The sequence below is a fragment of the Chrysemys picta genome, chromosome 17 (genome assembly GCF_011386835.1).
Source record: "Chrysemys picta bellii isolate R12L10 chromosome 17, ASM1138683v2, whole genome shotgun sequence".
NCBI classification, from domain to species: Eukaryota; Metazoa; Chordata; order Testudines; family Emydidae; genus Chrysemys; species Chrysemys picta.
In genome coordinates this window covers 23,981,981-24,009,964 of record NC_088807.1, presented here as the reverse complement: position 1 = coordinate 24,009,964, position 27,984 = coordinate 23,981,981, and the positions used below count along the sequence as shown (strand labels likewise).

The 27,984-nt window shown below is 62.7% G+C and overlaps 1 protein-coding gene across 1 annotated transcript; it reads left to right on the top strand.

Moving 5' to 3' along the window:
- Positions 1 to 1,228: 1,228 nt before the first annotated feature.
- LOC101945681 (transient receptor potential cation channel subfamily M member 4-like) lies at positions 1,229 to 26,003 on the top strand. Its single transcript, XM_065571051.1, has 24 exons — positions 1,229 to 1,296; positions 1,636 to 1,789; positions 2,096 to 2,276; positions 2,876 to 3,042; positions 3,269 to 3,446; positions 5,637 to 5,704; positions 5,871 to 6,053; positions 6,786 to 6,885; positions 7,407 to 7,522; positions 7,773 to 8,108; positions 10,189 to 10,317; positions 10,491 to 10,620; positions 11,262 to 11,407; positions 11,651 to 11,763; positions 12,721 to 12,810; positions 14,809 to 15,165; positions 15,968 to 16,100; positions 17,272 to 17,446; positions 18,038 to 18,206; positions 19,244 to 19,422; positions 19,828 to 19,960; positions 20,175 to 20,226; positions 20,446 to 20,542; positions 20,980 to 26,003. The coding sequence occupies exons 1-24, from the start codon at positions 1,265 to 1,267 to the stop codon at positions 20,982 to 20,984; spliced, it is 3,423 nt and encodes a 1,140-aa protein (XP_065427123.1). The 5' UTR covers positions 1,229 to 1,264; the 3' UTR covers positions 20,985 to 26,003.
- Positions 26,004 to 27,984: the final 1,981 nt, after the last annotated feature.

The window sequence follows — 27,984 nt, the reverse complement described above, 5'->3', positions numbered from 1 at the left end:
CGATGCTCCCATGTTGACAAGAGGAGACCCGGGGTCCTCTGCAAGACACCTCACTTTTATAGCAGCTTTCCTCTTATGCAAATCTAGACCAGATTCAAACTCTGTGTCTGTGTCCATTGGTCCTTTGTGCTGCTTTCTTTTGAGTGTTGTCCCAATGCTGCAAAGAGGGGGTTTCCAAAAGAAGGTGCTTGCTTCTAACCCCCGAGGCCGTCTTTAATGAGCCCACTTGACACGTTTTATTGTCCTTGGGTCTGGCTCCCAGCCCCTCTCCAACAGTTGAGGCTGTCTGGAGGTGCTGCCTTCCATGCCTTGCTCATCCACACCTCATTCATTCAACAGGGCAATTGATTAAGAGTGGGGGGGGGGGGGGGAGAGAGAGCTCTTGTTCTACTGCTAGTAAAAAGAAATTTTTCTTCTATCTTATTCTATCCTTAGGGGCTATAATATTATACCAAGGGCAATGCAAAGTTTCTAAATGAGGCTTTGATACAAAGTCCCATGAAAACAGAGGTCACACGTGGGTAGACCCACCACAAGGTTATATGAAGAGGCACAATGTAAAGTCATATGAAAATTATCAGAGATTTATCTACACCCATTGCAAACAGGAGTGACTCCGGATTCATCCCGGTGGAGCTGAGATCAGAACCTCGCCCTGACACTGCTGTAGTCAGCAGTGAATCCAGATTGACTGGGGATGACCCATATATGTGGGTGTCTTGAATCCAGTTGGGCTGGTTTCTGGCTGGGTGGGGCCACGGTGCCGGAGAGTGTTGGACTCCCCTTTGACAGGTGAGATGCAGGGTTCCCAGGGCTCCAGGGCCCTGCTCAGCCAGACGCTGCGGGCACCGGGTCCGACGGCCTCAGCCTAGCCTGGCACCATGGGCGGCGTCAAACAGCGAGATCAGGTATGGGCCCCCCTGCCCCAGGGCTGGGATGGGCACCAGACCTGGGGGGGGGGGGGGGCGAGCAGCACGGGGCATCCAGACACCGAGCTTCCTGGGGGTAGGGTGCATCTCCAGGGTGGGGGGGCTCTGAAGGGGTTGGGGGGTTCTGAGGGGCCCTTCTCTGGGGGGGCTCTGGGAATTAGCGGGACACTGGATGTTGGGGGGTTCTGAGAGTCCCCTCTCCAGGATTGGGAGGGGCCTGGGGGCTCTGGGGCTTGGGGGGGGTTCTCCTTTCTCAGACCCTGACCTGGCACCTCCACCCCACTTCCCCCCCACTCCAGGCCTGGATCCTCCAACACTTCAAGAAGAAAACCTGCATGACCTACATTGAGGATCCACTGGACACAGGGTGAGTGAGGTACTGCCCCCCCCCCATCGGGGATGCCCTGAGGCTGCTCCCCCAGTGCCCCACCAGGGGCCCCTCCCCCCCCCCGCACCCCAGGTATTATTGCCATGTGAGGTGGGGTGTCTCATCACAGGCAGCAGCCCCCCTCCGTGACCCCCCTGCCCCACTGTGACCCCTTTCTCCCCGCCCAGTGTCCCAGTGACCCTGTCCCTGCCCCCCAACACCCCTGGTTCTCCTCCCAGTGCCTCCCCAGCACCCCCGTGACCCGGTCTCCTCCCCAACCCCACTAGTGCAGGCCCCTGTGACATCTCAGCCCCCGCATGACCACCATCTCCTCCTCAGCGCCCCCCCTCAGTGCCAGTGCGGGAGGCCCCGGGCCGAGCATGCCTTCGTCATGGCCGTCAGCAAATGGGACTCGGCCCAGCACACCATGGAGGGGCCCACGGACGCCTTCGGGGAGCTGGAGTTCGTGGGGGCTGGTGGCAAACCCAGCAAGGTGAGGGGCTGCATGTCGGGAGTGAGGGGCACCGGCAGAGCTGGGGCGGGGCTGGGCTAGCAGGGGCTGCGGATCGGGAGTGAGGGGCACCGGCAGAGCTGGCGGGGAGCCCAGGGCTGGGCTAGCAGGGGTCTGCGGATCAGGAGTGAGGGGCACCGGCAGAGCTGGGGCGGGGCTGGGCTAGCAGGGTCTGCGGATCGGGAGTGAGGGGCACCGGCAGAGCTGGGGGGTGGGAGGGGCTGGCCAGGGGCTGTGTGTCGGGAGTGAGGGGCACCACCTGACCTGTTCCTCACTGCCCCCGGCCAGTTCATCCGCCTGTCGGACTCCTCGGACCCTGAGCTCGCCTACAACCTGGTGACCGAACACTGGAAAATCTCCCCTCCCAACCTGGTGGTGTCGGTCGTCGGGGGTGACGGGGAGGCCCCCGTCCGGGCCTGGCTCCGGGACCTGCTGCGTAAGGGGCTGGTGAAGGCGGCACAAAGCACAGGTGGGCCCCCCTCCCTCTCCTGGGCTGAGCAACGATGGAAAGCTGCGTGTGCAATGCACTCGCGTGTGCAAATGCTGGTGTGCTCTGTGTAAACGCCAGTGTGCTCCGTGCAAATACTGCCATGCTCCGTGCAAACGCCGGTACGCTCTGTGCAAACACCAGTGCGCTCTGTGCAAACACTGTGCAAACACTGCATTCGTGCAAATGCCGGTGCGCTCTGTGCTCTCCCATGCGTGGGTACAAAAGGACACGCCCTTTTCCACTCACGGGGAAGCCCTGCCCCATGCAAGTCCCGAGGCAGCTACACCAGTGAATGCGCCCAGCGAGATCCCGCCAAGCACACGCTGCCCTGCGCTGACACCCACACACACATCCATGCACGGTGGCTGAGTGCGACGTTGCACCCCAAGGTGTGGCCGCGGGCCGGCACACACATGCCCCCAGGCCTGAGGGCTGGGTCAAGTCTGTGCCCGTGTCCCATTCAGGAACTGGGTGTGACACGGGGGGAGGGGAGATGGGAGTACGGGGGAACTGGGGGGGCACTGGGAGGGGCGTGTTACACTCTCAGTCTGTGCCACAGTCCCTGCCCCACCCCCCAGGTGCATGGATCATGACCGGGGGGCTGCAGGCCGGGATTGGGCGATACGTCGGGGAGGCCGTCCGGGACCACGCCACGGCCAGCACCAGCCCCTGTGCCCGCGTGGTGGCCATGGGCATCGTGCCCTGGGGCGTCGTCGCCAACCGCGAGGCCCTCGTCAATCCCAAGGTACGTGTGTGTGTGGGGGGGTGTCTCTCTGGAGGCAGCGCATGGGCCGCTGGGGGCTCTCCTGGGGGGCCTGGGTGGGGCACCAGTCTGGGTACCAGGGAGGGGTCTCTGTGGGGGCTGGGCTGGGCTGGGGGCTGGAGGGTCTCTGGGGGGGTTGGGTTGGGTGCTGGGGTGTGTCTCGGGGGGGTCTGGCCGGTCACCAGGCTCACCCGCTCTCCCCCTCCAGGGCTCGTTCCCTGCCCGCTACGCCCGGGTCGCCGCCGCAGACACCGCCCGCTCCCTGGACAATAACCACTCGCTCTTCTTCCTGGTGGACGACGGCTCCCGGGGGCGCCCGGGGGGCGAAAGCCGCTTCCGCGCCCACCTGGAGAAACACATCGCCCAGCAGAGGGTGGGCGCTGGCAGTGAGTACCCCGGCCCGGTTATCCCTGGCCTGGTTACCCCGGTTACCCTTGCATGGTTACGCTGGTTAACCCCAGCCTGGTTACCATGGTCACATCCCCTGCATCCCGGTTACTATGGTCACACACACCCATCCTGGTTACCATGTTTACCCCTGTCCCGATTACCACAGTTACACACCTCTGGCCAGGTTACCCCAGTTATCCTCCGGCCTGGTTACCATGGTTACCCCACAGCCCGGTTACCATGGTCACACACACCTGGCCTGGTTACCCCGTCATGGAGTCCCCGAGCGATGACCTGGAACTACTCCCCCCAAAACCAGTCAGGACTTTGGGGAGCCTCCTCTCCCTCGGAGCAGACCGTCTTCAGGGCAAGAAGCTCACATGGCTTCACCTCCTGGGTCTCTCCTGGGAGCATTCAGCATATGCCCCTCCGTGTGCTTCCCACAGCGAGTCTGCCCCGGCAGGGTCCTGGGGAAGCCAGAGAGTCCTGCACCCCCACTTCGCAGTCAGACGTGACTCTCAGCCAGCCAGTAACACAGAGGTTTATTAGATGACAGGGACATGGTCTAAAACAGAGCTTGTAGGGCCAGCGGCGAACGGGACCCCTCGGCCGGGTCCATTCTGGGGCCCAGCGAGCCAGACACCCACGTCTGCACTTCACTCCTCGTCCCCAGCCAGCCCCAAACTGAAACCCCCTCCAGCCCCTCCTCTCGGGCCTTTGTCTCTTTCCTGGGCCAGGAGGTCACCTGATCTCTTTGTTCACCTTTAGCTATTTCCTTGCAGGGGGGAAGGGGCCCCGGCCATTTGTTGCCAGGGAGACAGAGTGTTGGTGATTTATGCACACTGCCCTTTAACCCACCCCCTAGAGACTTAAGAAATGCAAAGGGGAAACTGAGGCACACACACAGTAGGAAACATTAAAAACAGTCCCACTTCGTCACAACCCCCCAGCCAGCTTACCATGGTTACCCCCTGGCCTGGTTCCCCCAGCCCGGTTACTCCAGTTACCCACGGCCGGTTACCTCGGTTTCCCCCAGCCCGAAAGAACCCAGGCGTCCTGGTCCCAGGGGTGGGGAGAGAACCCAGGCCGATTACCCCAGGTACCCTGGCCCGATTATCACGATTACCCCAGCCTGGTTACCCTGGTTACCCCTCAGCCCGATTACCCCGGTTATCCCCAGCCTGGTTACCTTGGTCACACACCCCTGGCCAGGTTACCCCAGTTATCCTCCGGCCTGGTTACCATGGTTAGCCCCAGGCATTACTACCCCGCCATACCCCCGGCCCGGTTACCATGGTCACACACCCCTGGCTAGGTTACCCCCCAGCCAGGTTATCACAGTTACCCCCTGGACTGGTTACCACAGTTACCCCACAGCCAGGTTACCCCGGTCACACACAACCAGCCCGGTTACCATGGTCACACACACCCAGCCTGGTTACCCCCCAGCCAGCTTACCAAGATTAACCCCCAGCCCGGTTGCCCCCAGCCCGGTTACCCCTGGCCCAGGTACCCTGGCCCGATTACCACGGTTACCACCCAGCCTGGTTACCATGGTCGCACACCCCTGGCCAGGTTACCGCAGTTATCCTCAATCCTGGTTATCATGTTTAGCCCCCAGCATAGCTACCCCGCCACACCCCCGCCCAGGTTACTACGGTCACACACACTCTGGCCCGGTTACCACAGTTACCCCCTGGCCCAGTTACACAGTTACCCCCGAGCCCGATTACCACGGTCACAGCACCCTGGCCAGGTTATCCTGGTTACTCCCTGGCCAGGTTATCATGGTTACCCCCCGCATCAGGGTTACCCTGGTTTTACACACACACACACCACAACCATGGTTACCAGGGTTAGTCGTCTTTCCTGCGCCCTTAACCACATCTGCCCTCCCCCCCATTACTTGCCTCCTAAGTTCTGAGTGCCCCCCCAGGCTGCCCTCTTCCCTCCCCAGGACGAGAGCCCCTGAGCTGGTCATGGTCTCCCCCACCCCGAGAGAACCCAGGCGTCCTGGTCCCAGGATGGGGAGAGAACCCAGGCGTCCTGGGCCCGGGCCCGGCGCTCCACCCACTAGACTAGCCTCTGCCGACACACTAGTTTTTGGCTATTCCCTGGGGATGCATCGTCATCCCCCCACTCCTCCGGCCCCCCCGGCACTGACCCCCCCCCCCCTTCTCTTGCAGGAACCGGCGGCAGCATCGATATTCCCGTGCTGGTCATGGTCATTGGGGGCGACGCCTCCATGGTCACAGTAAGGGGGGGACTGCAAGGGGGCTGGGGGTCCGGGGGAGGGGATGGGCATGGGGGACGCGGGGGATGGGGGTCAGGGTGTGGGAGAGGGACATGGGGGGTTTGATGGCTGTGGAGGGGGAGGGAGACACCCTGCCCCTCCGCTGACCCCCCTCTCCCCCCTCCAGCGCGTGCGGGAGGCCACCGAGGCGAACATCCCCTGCTTGCTGGTGGGGGGGTCCGGGGGGGCGGCCGACTGCCTGGCCCAGATCCTGCAGGACGCGCAGCCGGACCAGGTGAGCCAGGCACTGATCCAGGAGAAGCTGCAGGGACGCTTCCCACCCGCCGACGTGCCAGGCCTGGCCAAGCAGGTACCGCAGCCCCCGCGGGGACCCAGGCGTCCGGGGAGGGGGCGGAGCTCAAGGGACTGACCCCTCAGCCCCCCCCCCCCCCCCGCAAGGGGATCCAGGCATTCAGGGTGGAACGGAGCCTGGCGCTGGGGGGAGGAGGGTGCAGGGGGGTCACGGGGTGTCGGACCTGCCCCCCCAGGTGGAATGGATCTTGGTGCTGCGGGGAGGGGGGTGCAGGGGTTCGGGGGGGTCACGGGGTGTCGGACCTGCCTCCCCAGGTGGAGCGGATCCTGGTGCTGGGGGGAGGAGGGTGCAGGGGTTTGGGGGGGGTCACAGGGTGCCGGACCTGCCCCCCCAGGTGGAGCGGATCCTGGCGCTGTGGGGAGAGGGGTGTAGGGGTTCGGGGGGGTCACAGGGTGCCGGACCTGCCCCCCGAGGTGGAGCGGATCCTGGCGCTGTGGGGAGAGGGGTGCAGGGGTTCGGGGGGGTCACAGGGTGCCGGACCTGCCCCCCCAGGTGGAGCGGATCCTGGCGCTGTGGGGAGAGGGGTGCAGGGGTTTGGGGGGGTCACAGGGTGCCGGACCTGCCCCCCCAGGTGGAGCGGATCCTGGCGCTGTGGGGAGAGGGGTGCAGGGGTTCGGGGGGGTCACAGGGTGCCGGACCTGCCCCCCCAGGTGGAGCGGATCCTGGCACTGCGGGGAGGGGGGTGCAGGGGTTCGGGGGGGTCACGGGGTGTCGGACCTGCCCCCCTAGGTGGAGCGGATCCTGGCACTGCGGGACCTGGTCACTGTCTATTCGGACGAGGAGGGGCTGGAGGAGTTTGAGACGGTGCTGCTCAAAGCCCTGGTCAGAGGTAAGACCCCCCCAGTCCCCTATGGAGTCCCCCCATGCTCTTTCCCCCTGGGATCTCCTCACCCTGCCCCGCTGCCGACCTCCTGCCCCTCGCTCCCCCCCCCAAGTCATCATGGTTATGGGGCTGGCTGCCCCCCCCAGCAGCTGGGCCTAGCGACTGTCCTCCTGGTCTGGGGGAGGGGGAGTCCCCTGGGTCGGCCCGTCACACCAGAGACCCCAGCTCGGATTCAGCGCAGATCACTGGCTACCCACTGAGCCCCGTGTGGACGCATTCAATCCGCATTGATGACATGGCCTGCCTTTGGGCTGAGCCCTGCCCACTGCCCCCAGGCTGCCCAGCTCTGGAAACCAAGTCACACAGCTATCACCCCCATCCCCCCCCCCCCCGGTTCCCCTAGCTGCCTGGGTGGGGAAACCAAGTCACACAGCTACCCCAGCCATCCCCCCCTCTGGTTCCCCTAGCTGCCTGGGTGGGGAAACTGAGTCACACAGCTACCCCAGCCATCCCCCTCCCCTCCACAGGCGGTCACCTGACTGGTGAGGCCACCCGGTACCTGGATGAGCTGCGTCTGGCTGTGGCCTGGAACCATGTGGACTTCGCCAGCTCTGAGCTCTTCCGTGGAGACATCCAGTGGGAGGTGAGGGGGGGCAGGGAGGGGACCCCGGAGGGAGGAGCAGGGGGAGGGGGGACCCCAGGGGAGGAGCAGAGGGTAGCTCTGGGGGGCAGGGGGAGGAGGGACCCCCATGGGGAGCTGAGATGGGAGGTGGGGAGCCAGCACAGAGGTGGGGGGGACACTCTGGGGGGGTCGAGGGTCCTCGGGGGCTCCTGGGGGGGCTGGTGCTCACAGGGCAGGTACTAACCTGGGTTCTCTCCCCCCCGCCCCTCAGCCCTTCCAGCTGGAGGAGCCCATGCGGGACGCGCTGCTGGGGGACCGCCCGGCCCTGGTGCGTCTGTTCGTGGAGAACGGGCTGGACCTGGGCGAGTTCCTGACCTGGGAGCGCCTGGCGGAGCTGTACCGGGAGGTCCCCGAGGCCTCGCTGCTGCACCAGCTGCTGGAGCGGCGCCAGGGTGGGGCTGAGTCCCCCCACTACCAGCCTGTGGAGCGCCCCCCCGACTGGCACTTGACCCAGGTGAACTGTCTGCTCCGTGAAATGCTTGGCGACGTCTGCATCTGCGACCCCTTCTATGCTGAGCTGTGCCCCCTGGACTCCAAGGGGGCTGGGGTATGTGGGGGTCAAGGGGGGCAGGGACATGGGAGGAGGGGAGAACAGGGGTCTGGGGGGCTGGCTGGGAAGGCAAAGAGGGCAGGGAAGTGGGAGGAGGGAGTGCACAGGGGGGCCTGGGGTACCTGGGGGGACCAGGTTACTTGGTGGGGGCAGGCCGGGGACCCAAGGGGGCCGAGGTATGATGGGGGGCTGGGGTATGTGGGTGCAATGAGATGGGGGGCACAATGGGGCAGGGATATGTGTGTATGGGGGTGACGGTGCTGCCCGTGGGAACCAGCTGAGGTCACTCAATCAGGGTGAACTGCAAACAGAACGGGGCAGACAAACCCCAAACGCTGGTGGATCTTCCAATACTTAGATTCACCCACCAGCCCCAAACAGCCTCCGCATCACCTCCCCGGTTCCTCAGAAACCCAAACCCTGCAGTTCCCTTCAAGCGCCCGGCCTCCGTCCAGACACACGTCAGATTGGATGATGCTGACTGAAAATCTTCTCTCATCCTATAAAAGAAAAGGTTCTTCTGATCCCAAAGGACCCGCCATACACCCAGTTGTCACGGAGTCCCCGGGTGACGCTCGGGAACTGCTCCCTACGAAGCCAGGCAGGACTTGGTGGGAGCCTCGTCTCTCAGAGCAGACTGTCCCCGGGCAAGGAGTTCACACGGCTTCACCTTCCTGGGGCTGAGCCCGGAGCATTCAGCATCTCCGTCCCCCCATGCGCTTCCCGCAGCGAGTCCGCCCGTGGGGGGGTCCTGGGGAAGCCACAGGGTCCTGCCCCCCAACTCCCAGCCAGTAACACAGAGGTTTATTAGACGACAGGGACACGGTCTAAAACAGAGCTTGTAGGTACAGAGACCAGGACCCCTCAGCCGGGTCCATTTTGGGGGGCAGTGAGCCAGACACCCCCGTCTGCACCTCACTCCACGTCCCCAGCCAGCCCCAAACTCAACCCCCCTCCAGCCCCTCCTCTCTGCTTTGTTCCTTTCCCGGGCCAGGAGGTCACCTGATCTCTTTATTCTCCAACACCTTTAGCATCCCCTTGCAGGGGGGAAGGGCCCCGGCCATTAGTTGCCAGGAGACAGAGTGTCGGCCATTTATTCACACTGGCCCTTTGCTCTGCAACAATCACACCCCCTAGAGACTTAAGAAATGCATAGGGGAAACTGAGGCACCCACACAGTATTCAGAGGAAACACCAGGTCAATATAAAACTTAGACCGTATCCCAAATACACGCTGATAGCGAAGCCTTATTAACTAAACTAACATGTATTAAAAAAGAAAAGCGAGGGCGCGTTGGCTAAACGCTCACTGTAGAGACAGATTGAATTCAATTCTTGAGGTTCAGGTACAGGGCAGAGAGGAGCTCGGAGTCGCCAAAAGTCCTTTTAGAAACAGTCCATCGGTTACGGTCCAATGTCCGTATTCGGGACGACTCCGGCCAGCGACTGGGGATCTCGATCCTTCTGGCTCAGGGTTCCCCCCTCTGGAAATCCAAAGCGGATCTGAGATGAAGCAGGATCGTGTCCCGGGTTTTTATACATTTCCTGCAGCCTTTCGGCCCGAGAATACAAGCGGCTTCACTTACCCTCTCCCAAACATCCTGGAATTAGCACAGGGTCATTTACCCACTGAACAGCTCAGCTGCGGTTACCACATCCTGCCAAGAGCCAGAGAGACAATAATACCAGTTCCCTCAAGTGTCTTCCTAAATCCTCCGACTCCTGTTCCGAACTTGGACGCAAAGCTGTAGCAATAGACAACCCTGGTTTGCTGACCCCCCGAGCCCTGAGCAAACAGCCCCCCTTGCTCTGAACAAAGCCGACTGCATCCCCAAGCTCTGGTCAGTCCCAGTTCTTCCGAACCCGGCTGGGAGTGACTGAAACCTCCTTCCGGCCCTGTCCCCTTTCCGTGAGATATTATCTCACACTCAGAATGTCCCAGGGGGACCATAGGGGGCAGGAGGCCGGGATGGGACCCTGAGGGTTTCAGGGGGAGGTGGGGGAAGATGGGGGGCTGCCAGCAGGGGTCTCCCCATCCACATGGCTCTGACCCTCCCCCCTTTCCTCCCCCTTCCAGAAGAAGGGTCTCCTGCTGGACGGGGACCCCACCAACCTCGGCGGTCGCCCCCAGAACCCCTGGACCCACCTCTTCATCTGGGCCGTGCTGCTGAACCGGGGCGAGATGGCCACGTACTGCTGGGAGATGGTGAGGAGGGCCCGGGGGTGCGGGGGGAGACCCCTGGGGGGTGGGGAGCTGGGGAATGCTGGGTGGAGGGGGAGACCCCCAGAGGAAGGAGGAACAGGGTGTGGGGGGGCGCTGGTGGGGGCGCATATCTGGGGGTCTCAGGGGGTGTCTCTCTCTAACCCTCTGTTCCACAGGCCCCAGACGCGGTGATGGGGGCGCTGGTGGGGGCGCGGATCCTGCGGGAACTCTCCCACCAAGAGTTGGACGAGCAGGAGGCGGCGGACATAAAGGAGCTGGCCATGAAGTTCGAGACCCTGGCCATCGGTGAGGGGGGCAGAGACGGGGGGCAGGGCGGGGTGAGGGTTCAGGGGGCGGTATGGGGGAATGGGTTGCAGGGAGCGGTACGGGGGAATGGGAATGCAGGTGGCATGGGGGTGGAGGTGGGATGGGCATGCAGGGGGCAGTACGGGGAGATGGGTGTCAAGGGGGCGGTACAGGGGGATGGGGGTGCAGGGGATGGTATGGAGGGTGCAGGGGGAATGGCGATGCAGGGGGAATGGCGATGCAGGGGGCAGCCATGGGGGCTGGGAGCGGTATGGGGGGATGGGGGTGCAGGGGGCCGTCCGGGGGTGCAGGGAGTGGTATGGGGGGGATGGGGATGCAGGGGCCATGGGGGTGCAGGTGGGATGGGCATGCAGGGGGCAGTACGGGGAGATGGGAGTCAAGGGGGCGGTACGGGGGGATGGGGGTGCAGGTGGGATGGAGGTCCAGGGGGCAGTACGGGGGGATGGGCGTGCAGGGGATGGTACGGGGGGTGCAGGGGGGATGGCAATGCAGGGGCAGCCGGGGGCCTGGGAGCGCTCCGGGGGGATAGGGGTGCAGGGGCAGTACTGGGGGTGCAGGGGGCAGCCGGGGGGGCTGGGAGATCCCAGGGGCGTCTGCATTAACCTCCCCCCGCCCCCCAGGCGTGTTCGGCGAGTGCTACGGGAACTGCGAGTCTCGGGCCTCCCAGCTCCTCGTGCGTCGCTCCCGCCTATGGGGTGGCGCCACCTGCCTGCAGCTCGCCTGGCTGGCCGAGGCCCGATGCTTCTTCGCCCACGACGGGGTGCAGGTACGAAGGAGGTATGGGGGGGGGGTGAGTGTGGGGGGAGTACGAGAGGTACGGAAGATGGGTACGGGGGCGGGTGAGTGCGGGGGAGCGAGTGTGGGCAGGGTGTATGAGGGGGTGTATACGAGGGGGGGCGAGTGTGGAGGGGTATGGGGGGGAGGAAGAAGAATTGGAGGGGGGACCTGGGGGCGGGGGGAGAAGTGACCCCTCCCAGCACTAACCCCTCCCCCCTCCGGCTGCCCACAGGCGCTGCTGACCCAGAACTGGTGGGGCGAGATGGAAAGGTCCACGCCTGTCTGGAAACTCCTTCTCACCTTCTTCTGTCCCCCCCTCATCTTCACCCACCTCATCACCTTCAGGTGGGTGCCGGGAGCCCTGGGGAGGGGGTCAGCTACGTAGGGGGCACTGCTGGGGGAAGCTCGCAGCACCGGGGACCCAAACTCAGTCTCCCTCTCCCCCCACCCCCCAGGCTGATGGGGGAGTGTCACAGACTCACAGATCGTGCCCACTCTTGGCCCCATGCGGTCCGTGGGGGGTGCCCCTTCCAGTGCGACAGTCCCTCTCGGGGGTCCACTCTCTCTCGGGGTCAGGCCCCTCCACCTCCTGGAGCCGCACCTCTCTGAGCCTTAGCACGTCTGTCTCTTGCCGTGGGCCCCCTCAGGGAGTCTCCTCGCTCTGGACCCCCCGGGCCTCCACCCCCGAAGGGGTTGATGCAACCCTGTTCTCTAGACCAGAGTGACTCTCAGCCAGCATAAAACAGGAGGGTTTATTGAGAGTTGAACCCAGCACAGGAAACTCTCAGGGCCTCAGGCCTGGCCTCCCTCAGCCCAGCACATCCCAGTCTCCCTGCACCCAGGTGGGCTCTGCCTGCTCCCCCTCTCCAGCCCCGAGCCCCCCTGCTCCCAGCTGGGCATCTGAGATCACCGGCCCCAGACCCCGCCTCTGTCCATTGTCTTCTCTCCAGGGAAACAGGGTCGTAAACCGGGGCCTCCTCTCCTCGCGTCTGTCCTCTGGCTGGAACCGGCTGGTTAGGTCACTGGGTCCTCACTCTGCAGCCCATTGTCCACCCACTGGCCAGAACCGGCTGCGTCTCCTCAGCTGGGCCTCTGGGTCACCAGGTCACCGGTCGCTGGGGTATCCATCCTCCCGGCCATCGGCTGGGTCCCCACGTCCTTTCTCCGGTCCTCTGCAAAACACACTCCCTCTCCCCTCACCGCGTTAAACCAGTAACACCCAGGGAAACTGAGTCCCACCCCCTCTGCATGCAAACCATTGAAACCCCACCGAAAACAAGAACCCCCCCCACTTCGTCACAGGGAGGATCTGGAGCAGGAGAAGCCCCACAGCCTGGAGCTGGAGAACCTGGACGCTGACAGGAAATGCCCCATGGAGGAGATCCTGATGGGGTAAGGGGGGCAGCCGGGGGGGAAGAGGAGGGCGGGGTGCCCCATACATTGGATCCCATGGTGCTGAGGGGTCCTGCCCCTGCCCCCTTTGCAAGGTCACCCCCCTCCATCCTGCCCCCCAGATCTAGCCCCCCACACGCAAGTCAGAATCCCTCCCCTAAATCTGTTCCACCCCCTCCATTTGCCCCCTGGTGCTAACATCTATTCCCCCATCAGCCCCTAATCTGTCCCCTGCACCCCCATGGCCCTGCCCCCGCTAACCCCTCCCCCCTGCAAGCCAGAGACCCTGCAATGGCTGTGACCCCCCCATGCTGAGATCTGAGCCCCCCACAAGCCAGAGCCCTCCCCCCTATGGCCGAACCCCCCGTGACGGGTTCCCCCCGGGGCGCCACTTGGACCTGGGGTATCACTGAGCCCACCTGGCACCAGCCCGGGCTCCCTCTCGCCTTGGGCTGCTGTGACAAGCTGCCGACCCGCTCCCGGTCCTACCCCCCGGCCAGCTAGGGTGACCAGATGTCCCGATTTTATAGGGACAGTCCCGATTTTTGGGTCTTTTTCTTATATAGGCTCCTATTACCCCCCACCCCCGTCCCGATTTTTCACCCTTGTTGTCTGGTCACCCTACGGCCAGCACACACAGGTCGGGACACCCCCAGTGCGGCTACACACACACATGCCGCGATCAGGCTCCGCTGAGGCCCCTCCCAGGTCCTGAGGCCCGCACCCCCCTCTGGTGTGTAAACCCAAAGTGACCTTGTCTTGCGCAGCACAGCGTAAGCTCCTGAAATTCGCCCCCTCGCTCAGTGTGGGGCGGGATAGACACAGCTTTCTGCCCCCGGGGATCACTGCCACCCACTGGCTTTAGACAAAACACAAACCGCGGTGAGTAACTACAAAAGACAGATTTTAAGTGATTCGAAGGGACAGGAAACAGATCTGAGCAGATCACGTTGCAAATAAAGAAAACCGCAAACTCAGCTTCGCACACTAGCTAGGCAGGAGATGAAGGAGCAAATTCTCACCCGAAGCAACAAACAGGCTGGCAGATTCTGACGGCAAAAGCTGCCTTGGTTTCCCCCGGTTTTCATACACAAGGTAGCACAAGAAACTCTCAGGGCCTCAGGCCTGGCCTCCCTCAGCCCAGCACACCCCAGTCTCCCCTGCACCCAGGTGGGCTCTGCCTGCTCCCTCTCTCCAGCCCCGAGCCCCCCTGTTCGCAGCTGGGCATCTGAGATCACCAGCCCCAGGTCCCGCCTCTGTCCATTGTCTTCTCTCCAGGGAAACAGGGTCATAAACCGGGGCCTCCTCTCCTCGCTTCTGTCCTCTGGCTGGAACCGGCTGGTCAGGTCACTGGGTCCTCACTCTGCAGCCCATTGTCCTCCCACTGGCCAGAACCGGCTGCGTCTCCTCAGCTGGGCCTCTGGGTCACCAGGTCGCCAGGTCACCGGTCGCTGGGGTATCCATCCTCCCGGCCATCGGCTGGGTCCCCACGTCCTCTCTCCGGTCCTCTGCAAAACACACTCCCTCTCCCCTCACCGCGTTAAACCAGTAACACCCAGGGAAACTGAGTCCCACCCCCTCCGCATGCAAACCATTGAAACTCCACAGAAAACAAGAAAACTCCCCACTTCGTCACAGAATGATACCTCACAGGGCAGGCGTGGCGCAAAACATACCCTCATTCCATGACCGTGGTGAATATTGGGGTGCAAGGGTGTCACCCCCCATGCTGAGCTCTGACCCCTTCCACCCTGCAAGACCCGCCCATGGCTGAACCCCTCCCATGCTGAGCTCTGACCCCTTCCACCCTGCAAGACCCGCCCATGGCTGAACCCCTCCCATGCTGAGATCTGACCCCCCACAAGCCAGAGGACCCCCCCATGCTGAGATCTGACCTCCTCCCCTGCACCGGTCAGAGACCCCCCCCACCATGCTGAGATCTGAGCCCACACAAGCCAGAGTTCCCCCATGTCGAGATCTGACCCCCGCTCCCCGCAGGTCGGCGTGCTCACCGAGCTCCCCCCCGCGGCCGGGCTGGGCCTGGGGGCGCTGGCGCTGGTTCTGGGGGGCTCCGGTGACGGCCTTCCTGGGCAACGTGGTGATGTACCTGCTCTTCCTCCTGCTCTTCTCCTACGTGCTGCTGCTGGACTTCGCGCCCCCCCCGCCCGACGGCCCCCGCGCCTCCGAGGTGCTGCTCTACGCCTGGGTCTTCACCCTGCTGTGCGAGGAGCTGCGGCAGGGCTGCTTCACCGGGCGCCGGGCGCTGGCCCAGCGCGTCCGCGCCTACCTGCAGGACCCCTGGAACCAGTTCGACCTGACCGCCCTGGGGCTCTTCCTGCTGGGGGCCGTCTGCCGGTGAGACCCCCGGCGCGCCTGGGCATGGCCCCCAGCTTCCCGTCCCTCTGTCCCCCCTGCCTGGATGTGGCCCCCAGCCTCCTGTCCCTCTGTCCCCCCTGCCTGGGCGTGGCCCCCAGTCTCCCGTCCCTCTGTCCCCCCTGCCTGGATGTGGCCCCCAGCCTCCTGTCCCTCTGTCCCCCCTGCCTGGGTGTGGCCCCCAGACTCCCGTCCCTCTGTCCCCCCTGCCTGGGCGTGGCCCCCAGCTTCCCGTCCCTCTGTCCCCCCTGCCTGGGCGTGGCCCCCAGCTTCCCGTCCCTCCGTCCCCCCTGCCTGAGCATGGCTCCCAGCCTCCTGTCCCCGCATGCCTGGGCACGGGTCCCCCAGCCCCTGGCGCCCCCAGCCTCACATCCCTCCGTCCGCCCTGCCTGGGCATGGTGCCCCCAGCCTCCATCCTTCCATCCCCCTGCCTGGGCATGGCTCCCAGCCTCCTGTCCCCGCATGCCTGGGCATGGTGCCCCCAGATTCCCATTCCCCCATGCCCTCTGCCCGGGCCCGGTGCCGCTGCCCCCCTTCCTTTGCCCCCACCCCACCAGCCTTGGCTCTGTGCCCCCCCCCCCCCCCCCCAGCACAGAGTCACATCTCACGGCCCCAGCTGTGAGTCGGGAGCGGGTTGGGGACTCCCTGACCCATTCCCTCCTCGGCCCAGAATCACCCCCCAACTGAGCCGGGGTCCCTGGCTGTGCTTTGGGGAGGGGATTGGGGGCAGCTCCCGGCTGTGCTGGGGGATTGGACCCCCCCTCACCTCACTCCCCCCCCCCAGGATGTTCCCCAGGACCTACGCGTCGGGGCGCACCGTGCTCTGCCTGGACTTCATGGTCTTCACCCTGCGTCTCATCCACATCTTCGCCGTCAACAAGCAACTGGGCCCCAAGATGATCATCGTGGGCAAGATGGTGAGCGGGGGGTCCGGGGGGTGAGGGAGGGATGGAAAGGGGGGGCTGGGTGGGGTTTGGGGGGATTCTTGTGTTGAGGGGGACAGTGGAGGGCTCTGACCAGGAGGGGGATATGGGGGGATCATGGAGGTTATGGGGGGCAGTGAGGGGGTCTGACCAGGAAGGGGATGTGGGGGCCCCGTGGGGTGGCTTTGGAGGGGGGTCTCACCGTGAGGGGGATATGGGGACCCCATGGCGGTTATGGGGGGCAGTGGGGGGTCTGACCAGGAGGGGGATGTGGGGGCCCTATGGGGGACAGTGGGAGGTCTGTCACGGAGTCACTGGGCGATGCTTGGGAACCGCTCCCTACGAAGCCAGGCAGGACTCTGGGGGGAGCCTCGTCTCTCGGAGCAGACTGTCCCCGGGCAAGAAGCTCACACGGCTTCACCTTCCTGGGGCTGAGCCCGGAGCATTCAGCATCCCCGTCCCCCCGTGCGCCTCCCGCAGCGAGTCCGTCCGGGGGGGGGTCCTGGGGCAGCCAGAGGGTCCTGCCCCTCAACTCCGCAGTCAGACGTGACTCTCAGCCGGCCGGGAACACAGAAGGTTTATTAGCCGACAGGAACAGCCCAAACCAGAGCTTGTGGGTACAGAGACCAGGACCCCTAAGTCAGCTCCATCTTGGGGCAGGGAGGCCAGAGCCCATCTGGCCCCCCCCCATTTCCCCAGCCAGCTCCAAACTGACACCCCCCCCAGCCCCTCCTTTGGCCTTTGTCTCTTTCCCGGGCCAGGAGGTCACCTGATCTCTGTTCTCCAACACCTTCAGTTGGCACCTTTGCAGGGAAGGGGCCCAGGCCATTAGTTGCCAGGAGACAGGGTGTCGGCCATTCTCTGTGCAGACAGCATCACATCACACCCCCTTATCCCACCACCTAGACACTTGAGAACTGCATAGGGGAAACTGAGGCACCCACCCAGTATTCAGAGAAAACATTAAGAACATTCCCACTTTGTCACAGGGTCTGACCAGCAGGGGAATGTGGAGGCCCCATGGAGGTTATGGGGGGCAGTGGGGGGTCTGACCAGGAGGGGGATATGGGCGGCTCATGAGGGTTATGGGGGGCAGTGAAGGGGCTCTGACCAGGAGAGGGTTGGGAGGTCCCATCCCAGGGGCTCATGCTCCCACCCCCAACAGATGAAGGACGTCTTCTTCTTCCTCTTCTTCCTGGCCGTCTGGCTGGTGGCCTACGGGGTGACGACCGAGGGGCTGCTGCACCCCAGTGACCAGCGCCTGGCCTGGATCTTCCGCCGCATCTTCTACCGGCCCTACCTGCAGATCTTCGGCCAGATCCCGCTCAACGAGATCGATGGTGCGGGGCACGGCTCTCCCCCGGCCCCGGGGCGGGGACTGGCTGGCTCAGGGGAGCAGGGAATGAGGCCCGGGGCCTGTCCCCTCTAGGGGGCACCAGCTCCCATCCAGCCCCAGGGCAGGGACTGGCTGGCTCAGGGGGGCAGGGAATGGGACACGGGGCCTGTCCCCTCTAGGGGGTGCCAGCTCCCCACTGGCCCCAGGGCAGGGACTGGCTAGCTAAGGGGGTGGGGAGTGGGGAGCACGGGGCCTTTCCCCTCCAGGGGGCACCTGCTGCCATCCGGCCCCAGGGCAGGGACTGGCTGGCTCAGGGGGGCAGGGAATGGGGCACGGGGCTTTTCCCCTCTAGGGGGCGCCAGCTCCCATCCGGCCCCAGACAGGGACCGGCTGGCTCAGGGGGGTGGGGAAGGGGGCACGGGGCCTCTCCCCTCTAAGGGGCACCTGCTGCCATCTGGCCCCAGGGCACGGGCTGGACTGGCTCAGGGGGACAGGGAATGGGGCCCGGGGCCTGTCCCCTCCAGGGGGCGCCGGCTCCAATCTGGCCCCACAGCAGGGGATGGTCTGGCTGACGGATCTCACCCCCCCACCCCAGCGGCGCTGATCGCGGCGTCGAACTGCACGGACGACCCGGTGGCGATCCTGATGGAGGAAGCCAAGCCCTGCACGAACACCTACGCCAACTGGCTGGTGCTGGTTCTCCTCGTCATCTTCCTCCTCGTCGCCAACATCCTGCTTCTCAACCTGCTCATCGCCATGTTCAGGTACCGCCCAGCGGGGCCCCGTGGTGAGCGTGCAAGGGGCAGGGTGCATCGGGGCACGTGGGCCGTACGTTAAGACACGTGCAAAGGGTCAGGTGCATGCAGGGCCGGCTCAGCAGGCAGGTGCTTGGGGTGGCACGTCCGGCTCTTCGGTGACAATCTGGCGGCGGGTCTCTCAGTCCCTCTCGGAGGGAAGGACTTGCCGCCGAATTGCTGCAGAAGAAGGAAGCGGCGGCGGTAGAGCTGCCGCCGAAGTGCCGCCGATCGTGGCTTTTTTTTCCCCCCGGCCGCTTGGGGCGGCAAAAACGCTGGAGCCGGTCCTGGGTGCATGAGTGCGTGTGGCGAGCATAGGAGGTGCCAGGCATTAGTGCAAGGAGAACGAGTGACTAGTGAGTTGATATGCCAGTGCACTAGAACATGTGGGTGGAAAGTTAATGAGTGTGCAAGGCCCCAGTGCACAAGTGAGTGCAGAGGGGGAGATGATGTGTGTGCAAGGCCTTGGTGCACTGGCGTGTTCAGCAGGTGAGCTGATGAGTTGTGTGTGGGCCTCGTGCACAAGCACTTGCAGAGGGCAAACTGACAAGCTTGCAAGGCTCAGTACACGAGCGTGTGCAGACGGTGAGCTGATAAGCGTGCAAGGCCCCAGTGCACTAACATGTGCAGAGGGTGAGCTTACGAGTGTGCCAGGTCCTGGTGCACTAAGACGTGCAGAAGGTGAGCTGACGAGTGTGCAAGGTTCCAATGCACGCATGTGTGCAGAGGCAGAGTTGACCAGCGTGTGAGGCTGTGGTGCACTAGTGCATGCAGAGGGTGAGCTGATGAGTGTGCAATACCCCAGTGCACTAGCGCGTGCAGAGGGTCAGATGATGAGCGTGCAAGGCCCCAGTGTATTAGCACACGCGGAGGATGCACTACGGAGTGTGCAAGACCCCAGTGCACTAGCGTGTGCAGAGGGTGAGCTGATGAGCGTGCGAGGACCTGGTGGGGGTGGGGCTGTCCCTTTGCCCCCCGCCTATCTGACAACCCCCTCCCCCCCCCAGTTACACCTTTGCTGAGGTGCAGGGCAACAGCGACACCTACTGGAAGTCGCAGCGTTACAGCCTGATCCTGGAGTACCACAACCGGCCGGCGCTGGCCCCCCCCTTCATCATCATCAGCCACGTGCGACAGCTGCTGCGCTACCGGGCCCGGGGGGGCTCTGCCAAGAGCCGCCACTTCGGTGAGGGGGAGGGGGGCCTCGACCAGGGGCAGTGCTCTGGGGGCAAGGACAAGGGTTTGGGGGGAGGGGGCAGGGCTGGGGGGAGCAGATCTGGGGGTCGCTCCTTGCAGGGGTGGGGCAGGACCAGGGGCAGTGCTCTGTGGGGCAGGGACAAGGGAGAAGGGCTTGGAGAGAGGGGGCAGTGCTGGGGGCTAAGGGGGGGGCAGATCTGGGGGTCGCTCTTTGCAGGGGTCGGGGAGGGGTCAGAGCAGTAGTGTGGGGGTGGGGAGCGGGGCCAGGGAGGGTCACCAAGTTCATGTGGGGCTGGACCTGGCCTCCGCCCCTCTTCCCGCGCCTCGGGCCTGCTGGCCCCCGCCTGCTTTTCACATGTCAGCTCCCTCCACCCCCGGACGCCTGGGTCCCCAGCTCGGGACCTGCCCCCGGAGCAGGACGCCCGGCTGCTCACCTGGGAGGCTGTGCAGAAGGAGAATCACCTGGTAGCCCTGGGCCGCCAGAAACGGAACAGCGACACCGAGCGGCTCCGGCGGACGTCTCAGAAGTGAGGGGGGCCCTGGAGAAGAGGGGTGTATGGGGGTGCAGGGGGAGGAGTATGGGGGTTCAGGGGTTCAGGGAGGGAGCGGTGAGTCTGTGGGGGGCAGGGTGAGTATGGAGGGGTGCAGGGAGGGGGAGCATTGGAGTTGGGGGGTCACCTGGGGATCAGAGGGTGAATCAGGGGAGCCCCCCCAGTGACCCCCGTCTCCTTCCCCTTTCAGGGTCAACCAGGCCTTGAAGCAATTGGCCGAGGTCGGACGGCTAAAGACCCAGGTAGGGGGTGGGGGGGCAGGGGGGCAGGGGATGGGGGCACGTGGGGTACAAAGACGGGGGAATCTTGGGGGGATGGCAGAGGCAGGGTGGGGGATCAGGAGGGGCAATGGGGGTGCCAGAGGGGGGCTGAGGGGTCCAGAGGAAGGGGGGGATGGCTGAGGCGGGGGACCTGGGGGGAGGGGCTGTGGGGTCCTCAGCGCCTGCCCCGCTCCCCCCCAGATGGAGAAGTGCACCAGCGCCCTATGCTGGATGATGGACACCCTGGCTCAGAGCGACCTGGGGAAGAACCGCCCCGCCCCCCCCAGGCTCAAAAAGGGTGAGTGACCCCCCCATCCACACCCCTGCCCTTGTATCCCCCCTAGTTCCCTCTGCTCCCCACCACTAACCACCCCCCATTGCCCTGGGCTCCCCCACATAGGGTGCCCCCTCCCTCCCCCCTGCACTGCCCCCACTCTCCTCATGGGAACCCCTTTCCTTGACCCCCAATCGCTCCTTCTCCCCCCTCATAGTCCTTATGGGGCCCCTCCCCCGATGCTGGAGCCCCCCAGCTGTCCTCCCCCCGCGTGGAGCTCCCGGATTCCACCCCCTCCCCCAAGAAACAGGCCAGAGCTCACTGGGGAGGGGGGGTAATGAAGGAGTTAATTACCCCCCCTTGCGCACTGGGGCTGGCTGGTGGCTGTGGGGGGCTGCGCCCCCCCCCCAGCTTGCCCTAGTATTGCAGCTGCCTGTCCTGAATCTGTCTGTCGCTCCCAGACTGACCCCCCCCAACCCCAGCGAGCGAGGACGTCGGCTGCGGAGAATGGACACCCAGCTGCGAACCCAGGCGTCCGGGCACCACAGACTGTCCTGGGGGGCTGGAGTTCAGGAGATCCCTGCTGTGAACCCAGGTGTCCGGATGCCACAGACTCGCGGGGGGGGGGGGGAATCTCAGGGCACCCCCCCAGCGGGTCCCCTGGTGACCAAGTGGGGTTTTATTCATCTTGTTATGTTGCATGTGAGTCTTACTGTCCTAGACTAATACGGTGCGTGCCTCAGTTTCCCTGTGTGCTGCACCAGTGCCTCGGTGGCGGGAATAGGGGGTGTGGGACTTCGGCTAACACCCTCGCGGCTCCAGCCGCCTGCACCTAGGTTATGGCCCTAACCTGAGACCCAGGACGGGGATGGGACTAGGTGACTCTTTGCCTGGGAAGAGAGACAAAGAGAAGGAGGAGGGGCAATAGGGGGTGTCGGAGGTGGGGAGGCTGGAGGCTGGGAGTCTTCGTGGGGGGACTGGAAAAGGGGGAGTCCAGGGCGTCTGGCCCAGGACGCCCAAGCGGGACTTGGCTGAAAGTCACTGATTTCTGTGCTAACAAACTCTGCCCTACGCTGTGATCCCGTCGGCTAATAAACCTTCTGTGTTCCCGGCCGGCTGAGAGTCACGGCTGACTGCGGAGTTGGGGGGCAGGACCCTCTGGCTGCCCCAGGAGCCCCGCTCTGGATTCAAAGTTCTCAGTCTACAGGGCGGGCACGGGGCGGGCCCTGAGGACCGAGTGCCTCGTTCCCCTGGAGGTGGATGGGAGGAAGGTCAATGGATACTGGGATACGGGCGCAGAGGTGACGCTGGCCCGGCCCGAGGTGGTGGCCCCAGACCAGGTGGTGCACAACACCTACCTGACCCTGATGGGCGAGTGCGGGCCCCCGTTTAAGGTACCCGTGGTGAGGGTACATCTGCAATGGGGATCAAGGAGGACCCCAAGGATGTGGGGGTGCACCATCATTTGCCCACTGAGTTGCTGATGGGGGGTGACCTGGCGGATTGGCCGGGTGGTCCCCAGAGCGCCCTAGTCATGACCCGTAGCCAGAGCCGGCGAAGGGGGCAGTGCCCTGACACCGGGGGCAGTGCCCTGCCGGGGGCGCCGGTCCCTACCCCAGCGGGAAAGGAGCCACTGGGGACAGGACTTGGCGGGGCTGCGGCCTCAGACCCAGTCACTGAGCGGGAGCAGGTCCCCAGGCCGAGCCGCGGAAGGATCCCTCCGTGGAGAAGCTGAGGGAACTTGTCGCGGTGAAACCCCGGGGGGAAGGCCGCCGGGAGAGATTCCTGTACCGGGAATGGGCTCCCCCAGGGGAAGTCGAGTCGTGGGGGATCTGGAGGCAGCTGGTCGTCCCCCAGAGGTACCGCCGCAGGCGACAGTACCCGGCCCACGATGCCCCTCTCTCGGACGCCAGGGCATCCGGCGCCCAGCCAGAGGCTGCAGAAGAACTTTTCCCGGCCCGGGGTCTTTGACGCGACCCCTGCCAGCGGGTGGGGACGGCCCGGGACAAGGGAAAGCGGCTTTGAGACCTTTGCCCATCAGAGAAGAGCCTTTCCAGAAGGTGGCCGTGGGCATAGTGGGGCCCCTCAGCAAGGCAACTCGGACAGGGCAAAAATACATCCCGGTGAGGGTAGATTTCCCCGAGGCGGTGGCCTTGTCCTCTCCCGAGGCCGACCCCGTGGCAGACGCGCTGCTGACCGTTTTCAGCGAAGTGGGGGTCCCCAAGGAGGTCCCGTGATGTAGGATGTGAGCCTATGTGAGTCTTACTGTTTTGCATGAATGCTGTGCGTGCCTCAGTTTCCCTGTGTATTGCACCCAGCTCTAGGTGGTAGGAATAAAGGGGTGTGACGTTTGCGGGGGCTGATCCGGCTGCCTGCACCAATGCTATAGACAAAGGCCGGAGGAGGACAGGGGCCAGGCAGCTGGAAGCGAGTCAGTCTCGGCTGGTTTGGGGCTCAGGGGGAGGACCGGAGCCCTGGCTCTGGGCTCCCCTCCCCACAAGCGGGACCGGCCCGCCCGGCCAGTGGTTCACCGCGTTGCGTTCCATCGCGCCTCGGGAATTTTTACCTTCCTCGCCCCGTCCATCGCTGCGCTGGGGGGCACTTCCTGACCTCTCCGGTGCCGGGCCTGTCCTGGGAGCGTGAGTATGTGAGTGTGACCCCCTCTCGCCCCCTTCTTTTGAGCTTCGCTATCAATATAAAAAACGTGCTGCTTTCTGCCAAACTCTGCTGGGTCATTCGTCCTCCCTAAGCTCACTAGCTGGCCCACTGTCGGGTAACAATCTCCTCCCGGGTCGCGGCCCCGCTCGCCCACTTGCGGATGTATCGCCCCAGCCGGGTGGCCAGCTCCAGGTAAGTCACCCCCAGGGTCTTCTGCAGGCCCCGGAACCTCTGCCGGTGGCCCTCGGGGCTCGGCGCCAGCTCCCGCAGCAGGGCCCCTTTGAACACATCGTAGCCCCTGCGTGCACCCCGCCTGTCCGGCTGAGCAGCTGGACGGGCCTGGGGGCTAGGAAGGGGAGGAGACGCCGGAGCCGGTCTGCAGGGGCGAGCTGGTGCCGATTGAAGGCTGTGAGGTAGGCGTCGATATCCCCCCGCCCTGAAAGGGGGGCAGCAAATTAGTAGGAAGGTTCCTCGCAGGGCTGGGAACTTCCCTGTGGGCTTCGGCTATCGCCAGGTCTTGCTTCCTAGGCTCCGCCTCCTGCTCCCCTGGCTCCGCCTCCTGCTTCCCAGGCTCTGCCTCCTGAACATAAGAACATAACATGAGAACGGCCGTACTGGGTCAGACCAAAGATCCAACCAGCCCAGTGTCCTGTCGACCGACAGTGGCCAATGCCAGGTGCCCCACAGGGAGTGAACCTAACAGACAATGATCAAGTGATCTCTCTCCTGCCATCCATCTCCACCCTCTGACAAACAGAGTCTGGGGACACCATTCCTTACCCAGCCTGGCTAATAGCCATTAATGGACTTAACCTCCATGATTTTATCCAGTTCTCTTTTAAACCCTGTGAGAGTCCTAGCCTTCACAACCTCCTCAGGCAAGGAGTTCCACAGGTTAACTGGGCGCTGTGTGAAGAAGAACTTCCTTTTATTTGTTTGAAACCTGCTGCCTATTAATTTCATTTGGTGACCCCTAGTTCTTGTATTATGGGAATAAGTAAATAACTTTTCCTTATCTACTTTCTCCACATCACTCATAATTTTATATACCTCTATCATATCCCCCCTTAGTCTCCTCTTTTCCAAGCTGAAAAGTCCTAGCCTCTTTAATCTCTCCTCATATGGGACCCGTTCCAAACCCCTAATCATTTTAGTTGCCCTTCTCTGAACCTTTTCCAGTGCCAGTATATCTTTTTTGAGATGAGGAGACCACATCTGTACGCAGTATTCAAGATGTGGGCACCATGGATTTATATAAGGGCAATAAGATATTCTCCGTCTTATTCTCTATCCCCTTTTTAATGATTCCTAACATCCTGTTTGCTTTTTTGACCGCCGCTGCTCACTGCGTGGACGTCTTCAGAGAACTATCCACGATGACGCCAAGATCTTTTTCCTGATTAGTTGTAGCTAAATTAGCATATTGTATGTATAGTTGGGGTTATTTTTTCCAATGTGCATTACTTTACATTTATCCACATTAAATTTCATTTGCCATTTTGTTGCCCAATCACTTAGTTTGGTGAGATCTTTTTGAAGTTCTTCACAGTCTGCTTTGGTCTTAACTATCTTGAGCAGTTTAGTATCATCTGCAAACTTTGCCACCTCATGTTTTACCCCTTTCTCCAGATCATTTATGAATAAGTTGAATAGGATTGGTCCGAGGACTGACCCTTGGGGAACACCACTAGTTACCCCTCTCCATTCGGAGAATTTACCATTTATTCCTACCCTTTGTTCCCGGTCTTTTAACCAGTTCTCAATCCATGAAAGGATCTTCCCTCTTCTCCCATGAGAGTTTAATTTACGTAAGAGCTTTTGCTGAGGGACCTTGTCGAAGGCCTTCTGGAAATCTAAGTACACTACGTCCACTGGATCCCCCTTGTCCACATGTTTGTTGACCCCTTCAAAGAACTCTAATAGACACAATTTCCCTTTTCAGAAACCATGTTGACTTTTGCCCAACAAGTTATGTTCTTCTGTGTCTGACAATTTTATTCTTTACTATTGTTTCGACTAATTTGCCTGGTACTGACGTTAGACTTACCGGTCTGTAATTGCCGGGATCACCTCTAGGGCCCTTTTTAAATATTGGTGTTACATTCGCTCTCTTCCAGTCGTTGGGTACCGAAGCTGATTTAAAGGACAGGTTACTAACCGTAGGTAATAGTGCCGCAATTTCACATTGGAGTTCTTTCAGAACTCGTGGGTCAATGCCATCTGGGCCCGGTGACGTGTTACTGTGAAGTTTATCAATTAATTCCAAAACCTCCTGTAGTGACACTTCAATCCGTGACAGTTCCTCAGATTTGTCACCTACAAAGGACGGCTCAGGTTTGGGAATCTCCCTCACGTCCTTAGCCGTGAAGACTGAAGCAAAGAATTCATTTCGTTTCTCCGCAATGACTTTATCGTCGTTAAGCCTCCGTTTGTATCCAGGTCGGCCAGGGGCCCCACGGGTTGTTTAGCAGCTTCCTGCTTCTGATGTACTTAAACATTTTGTTTTTACCTTTGGAGTTTTTGGCTAGCCGGTCTTCAAACTCCTCTCGGGCTTTTCTTATTACATTCTTGCACTTAATCTGGCCGTGTTTATGCTCCTTTCTATTTACCTCACTAGGATTTGACTTCCACTTTTTCAAGGAAGTCTTTTTATCTCTCACTGCTTCTTTTACATGGTTGTTAAGCCACGGTGGCTCTTTTTTAGTTCTTTTACTGTGTTTCTTCATTTGGGGTCTACATTGAAGTTGGGCCTCTATTACGGTGTCTTTAAAAAGCGCCCATGCAGCTTGCAGGGATTTCACTTTAATCACTGTACCTTTTAACTTCTGTTTAATTTCTCTGCCTCGTGCTTCCCCGGCTCCGCCTCCTGCTTCCCCTGTCTCTCCAGCTCGCTCAGTCTCTGCTCCAATTCCATCCGTCTCAGCTTCCCCGACGGGGAACCCGCTGGAAACCCCCTGCTGGGTCCCGGGGCTGCCCGGCTGCTCCCCGACCCTCCCGCGGCCCCACTTGGGTCAGGAGCTGGCTGCTTGGAGCGATCGTCTTCCTCCAACTGCGGGAGGAGCCGTCGCTCTCAGCACAGGTCTGCCAGGGGCTTCTTACCGAGCTGGTGATGGGCCATTTGTCTGCTGTTCCCTTTCATTCCCCTTGGTCCCTTACTGCTGAGCATCCCGGCGCCAGGGCCGGTGCAAGGGTTTTGCGCCCTAGGCGAAACTTCCACCTTGCGCCCCCCCGCCCTGAGGCGCGCCCCCCCCCCCGCAGCAGCTCCCCACCCCAGCTCACCTCTGCTCTGCCTCCTCCCCGAGCACGCCGCCCCCGCTCTAATTCTCCTCCCCTCCCAGGCTTGCGGTGCCAAACAGCTGATTGGCGCTGCAAGCCTGGGAGGCGGGAGAAGTGGAGCGGCGACTGCGCGCTCGGGGAGGGGGCATAGGAACGATGTAAAAAAGAATTGGGGGCACTGCTTTTTGGCGCTCCCAAATCTCGGCGCCCTAGGCAACCGCCTAGTTTGCCTAAATGGTAGCACCGGCCCTGCCCGACGCCCTCAGCAACTAACCGTCCACAGGGTGCGGATCCCACCGCTCCCACCAGCTGTCACGGGGTCATCCAGCCAGTGCTCTGGAGCTGTTCTGTATGAAGCCAGTGTCGCGGAGTATTGGGGGGCTCAGGGCCCTGCAACCCCGGCTTCCTGCGATTCACCATGACTCTCAGCCAGCCAGTAAAGCAGAAGGTTTATTTGGATGACAGGAATACAGTCCAAGACAGGTCTTGCAGGCACAGACAACAGGACCCCCTCAGTTAAGTCCAGCTTGGGGTCCCAGGGCATTCCAGCCCACCCCCCTTTGGGGGGGGTCAGAGCCATCTCTGTCTCCCAGCCATCTCTCCAGCCTGCTTCCAGCACTCTGCCCTCAGCGACCCCTCCCACAGCCTTTGTTCAGTTTCCCGGGCTCAGGAGTCACCTGGCCTTCAACCCCTTCCTGGGTTCTCATGTTACACACTCAGGTATGCGCCCTCGGGCAGATCCCATCCTCCAATGCAGACTATCCCAGCCCCACTCCCCTGTCAGCATTCACAGACCACAGTGAGAACAGGCCCAGTTCGTCACAGCCAGCCAGGACTCTGGGGTAGCGTGACTCCCCTCAGGGCTCGCTGTCCAGGGCAAGGAGCCTCCTCGGCTGTTGCCTTCCTGGGTCTAACCTGGGAGCATTCAGCCCCCCTGTCCTCACTGTGCGCTGCCTGGATGGGACCCCTGGGGAAGCCAGAGGGGCCCTACCCCCCCCCCCACACTCTGCAGCCAGCCGGGACTCCCAGCCAGCGGGTAACACAGCAAGGTTATTCGCCGACAGGAACGCAGCGTAGGGCAGAGCTGGTGAGCACCGAGATCAGGATCATTCAGCAAAGTCCATCTTGGGGGGACCCCAGGCCTGGTGCTCCCCCCCTCTGAGTCCCAAACAGGAGATTGCGTCTCGCTTCCTGGTCGCATCCCCCTCCTGGGTCTCAGGTTATGAAAGGGGTGGGCCATCGCCTACTGGGCAGGCAGCTGGAGGTGCCCCACCTGCCCCCAGGGTCTCAGCCAATGTCCCACACCCTTCTCCCACCGCCTAGGCACTGGTGCGATACACAGGGAAACTGAGGCACACAGCGTATTCATGCAAAACAGTGAGGCTCATGGATAATAGAACAAAGGGAAAAAACCCACTTCATCCCAGCTTGGAGTGGCGGGTTATGGGGTGCAGTATGGGGGGGGGTCCCACATGCCCCCCCCCACCATTTTGCTGCCCGTAAGGAGACAGCTTTGGGCCGCCGCATCCAGG